Source organism: Atta cephalotes, assembly GCF_000143395.1.
Source record: "Atta cephalotes unplaced genomic scaffold scaffold00003, whole genome shotgun sequence".
In the NCBI taxonomy this organism is placed as follows: domain Eukaryota; kingdom Metazoa; phylum Arthropoda; class Insecta; order Hymenoptera; family Formicidae; genus Atta; species Atta cephalotes.
The window spans coordinates 5403440-5406825 of NW_012130067.1; the positions used below are offsets into that span (position 1 = coordinate 5403440).

General features: G+C 33.3%; 1 protein-coding gene across 1 annotated transcript; it reads left to right on the forward strand.

Moving 5' to 3' along the window:
• Positions 1 to 1048: 1048 nt before the first annotated feature.
• On the forward strand, positions 1049 to 3057 carry LOC105625584 (syntaxin-5). The gene is made up of 5 exons (XM_012206907.1): positions 1049 to 1454; positions 1821 to 2077; positions 2383 to 2577; positions 2654 to 2775; positions 2898 to 3057. Exons 1-5 carry the CDS (start codon positions 1049 to 1051, stop codon positions 3055 to 3057), a joined length of 1140 nt encoding a protein of 379 aa, XP_012062297.1.
• The last annotated feature ends 329 nt before the right edge of the window (positions 3058 to 3386 follow it).

Consider the following 3386-nt stretch of genomic DNA (forward strand, 5'->3'; position numbering starts at 1 on the left):
GAATTTCATGTATTTCACCTTTTTATTTTTAAATCACGCAATGATTACTATTTGATCTTTTAAATGTAATTTTTATCCCAAAGTTGAAGCTGGAATTTGATATTAAATTTTATTTAAATTTTAAATAATTTTCTCTTGATGTTATTTTTTTTTCTTCTTATAAATATTAATAGAACTTGCTGAATTTTTATTAGATATGTAAAGAATCAATAAAACAACATAAAATGGGACAAAATCGATTCTAATCTTTGACCAAAAGTCGAAAAAATGAATTGTTGTATTTTTTTGTTGTATACGATTAAATTAGCTACTAATATAATAGAAACTAAATTTTATTTTAAGCATATTTATAAGAACTATTTGCTATATTACGTAACGTAGCGGAACTTTAATTCCATAGTTATTTCAAGTATTTTCGAAGATTTTAAAAAAATAATGTTTGTACTACATATTTTTATTAAAAGCTAATTTAATCATATGCAACAAAAGATGAAACAATTCATTTTTTTTTCGACTTTTGGCCGGCTAGAATCAATTTTAGTCCACTGCGAATAAGCTCCTCCGTTCAAAAGTCGCGCGTACTTCCATCCATGAGAAAAATGGCGCGCCATATGCCACGCGGCTTTAGGGGCTCCACACAATAAAAGAAACAGGGAACAGAGAACAGAGAATAAGAATTTCAACCTATCAGAAACTGTGTATTCTACAATACATGATTTCTGATAAGTTAAAATCCTTATTCTCTATTCCCTGTTTCTTTTGTTGTGAAGAGCCCCTTAAACTTGCCGCACGTGACAATTCACAGTACTTCTATGACCCAATTGTAGACGCGCGCGTATTCGCACATATATGCGCGTACGCATGCGTATTGCGTATGTGAACAGCTTGTCAGCGGAGACTGTCATGTGTGGATGTCATGCGGACGTGTCCGCTGCCGTCGTCGCCACCGTTGCCGCCACCGCTGCAATCTGTTGACGTTATCGGACTCGGTGGTGGTCGAAGCCCTCGGGACACGCGCGCACGTGGAAAAAGCTGAGAGGATGCTGCGATGTCAGCACGCAGACGTCATGTTGTAGGGCCCGTGGTGAATCGCGACCTTGCGAGCTCGGGCGGCTCGCGGCACTATTACGATGGAGACGAAGCAAGCAGCAGATTATTGAGCGAGGAGACTGTCGACTTGGACCCAAGTGAGCAACAGCCGACAACGACGACGACGACGACGACGACGACGACGACGACGACGACGACGACGATGACATCCCGCGACAGGACCAATGAGTTCGCTAACGCGATTCGCTCTATGCAGAGCAGGACCGTGGCGCGGACCGCAGTGAATCTGCAAAATCCGCGTCGCGCACGCCAGATACAGAGCTACTCGAACTTTATGATGATAGCTAAGAACATTAGCAGGAACATTGCTGGCACATATATCAAACTGGAGAAACTTGCTTTGTGTAAGAGATCAGCTGAGCATAGCTTAGATGATTACAATATGTTACAATTGCATTCAAGTAGAACATTACAAACAATAGAACTGTACCTTTGTTGTGCAAAAGAAATTGTTTATTTTTTGAGATTTATATGTAGATTTGTATGAAAGTTAATATACAACAGATCCTTAAACTGTCAAAAGTATAGAAAAGTTTTTGTTAGAAACGTTAAGATTATCATTGACAGTTATCGTCAACTTTTATTGCTACTTTATAAGATTGTATGGCACATATAACAGAATAAATATAATTGAAACATATCGAAATACAAGCAAAGTTACATAAAAACATTTTTTAATATTCTGTAATAACTAATATTTTATGTTATAGTGGCTAAGAAAAAATCCATATTTAATGACAGACAAATGGAGATCGAAGAGCTTACAAATATTATAAAAACAGATCTAAAAAGCTTAAATCTTCAAATCGGAAAACTACAAGAGCTTGGAAAGTCACAGAGAGAAAGCTTTGGTTCTTCTCAGAGTCATCACATTGCTTCTCATTCTTCCTCAATTGTGATGACATTGCAATCAAAGCTAGCTAATATGTCTAATCATTTCAAAAGTGTCTTGGAAGTTCGTTCTGAGGTATATAATTCAAAATAAACATTTTTTTTCTTATATCAAAGTTAATTAGAATATTTCGTCATAGAATATTTCAGTTTGGGATCAATTAATTTCTGTACTTTTTTTTACTAAAAATAGCATGTATATTCTATAATACAAATTACATATTTTCTTTAATATCTTTTTTTGTTGGCAATATTATGAATAACAATAAATTTAATTTATATTTCAAAAAGAATATAGGCTTACAAATGTTATGAAAAAGTAAGAAATAATAATTAAATAATAAAACATTAAAACATTAAGAAATAAATTATTTGATGCAGAATATGAGAGAGGAACAAAGCAGGAGACAGCAGTTCACTCAAGGATCTCTGTCCACTATGCTCCCTCCGAGTGTTGTTTCTGGGAAACAAGGTTCCTTGTTACTACAAGAAGAAATTTCAAGTAATTCAGTTGCGATAGATCTTGAACCTGTGATGAATCAGCAGTTACAACAAACAATTATACAAGATGATACTGTAAGTAATAGTGGCAAGAGTGTGAAGTAATTAAATATAATAGGAATACATATATGTATATATTTACTTTTTCAAGGATGCGTACGTGCAATCGAGAGCCGAAACTATGCAAAATATAGAATCTACTATAGTTGAGTTAGGGGGTATTTTCCAACAATTGGCGCATATGGTTAAAGAACAAGAAGAAATGGTTGAAAGGTAAGAGAAAATGATGTAATGAATCTAAAAGAAATAAAAGCAGTTGTCTTGAAAACAAAATTAATTTATCAAAATATTTCGCAAGTATAAATTGTTAATTTTTAAATATAATTGATTTTCAGGATAGATAGTAATATAGAAGATACCGAACTAAATGTGGAAGCTGCACACACCGAAATACTGAAATACTTTCAGTCTGTGACAAGTAATAGATGGCTAATGATAAAGATATTTGCAGTCTTGATATTTTTCTTTATATTTTTTGTAGTATTCTTAGCATAACACTATCGATAATTATATTTATAATATCATTATACTTTTATCATTCATATCCACTATTTGATATAAGAAACAGAGAGAAAATGGTTTTTACAAAAAAAGCTGCGACATACATACAGGCTATAACGAATGATATTGCGTGCATTCCTCGCCCTTTCCCTGAATTGTGAATATTGTAAGTACATTTAAATACTATTGTAAGTATTTAAATATTACGTTACTTGTATATCTCGCATTTCGCTGAATACAAAAAATAGTAAAAGAAAATAATTTCTATAGATAATAAATGCATAATTTTCTTATTTTTAGGGGTCGGAAACGATTTTACTAAA

What these genes read in the sequence shown, in the direction of transcription:
- LOC105625584 (XM_012206907.1), top strand. Translation starts at nt 1,049, where the DNA reads ATGTCAGCACGCAGACGTCATGTTGTAGGGCCCGTGGTGAATCGCGAC. An exon ending in ACTGGAGAAACTTGCTTTGT is followed by an intron (nt 1,455 to 1,820) that starts GTAAGAGATCAG and finishes TTTATGTTATAG; the next exon opens with TGGCTAAGAAAAAATCCATA. An exon ending in TCTTGGAAGTTCGTTCTGAG is followed by an intron (nt 2,078 to 2,382) that starts GTATATAATTCA and finishes TATTTGATGCAG; the next exon opens with AATATGAGAGAGGAACAAAG.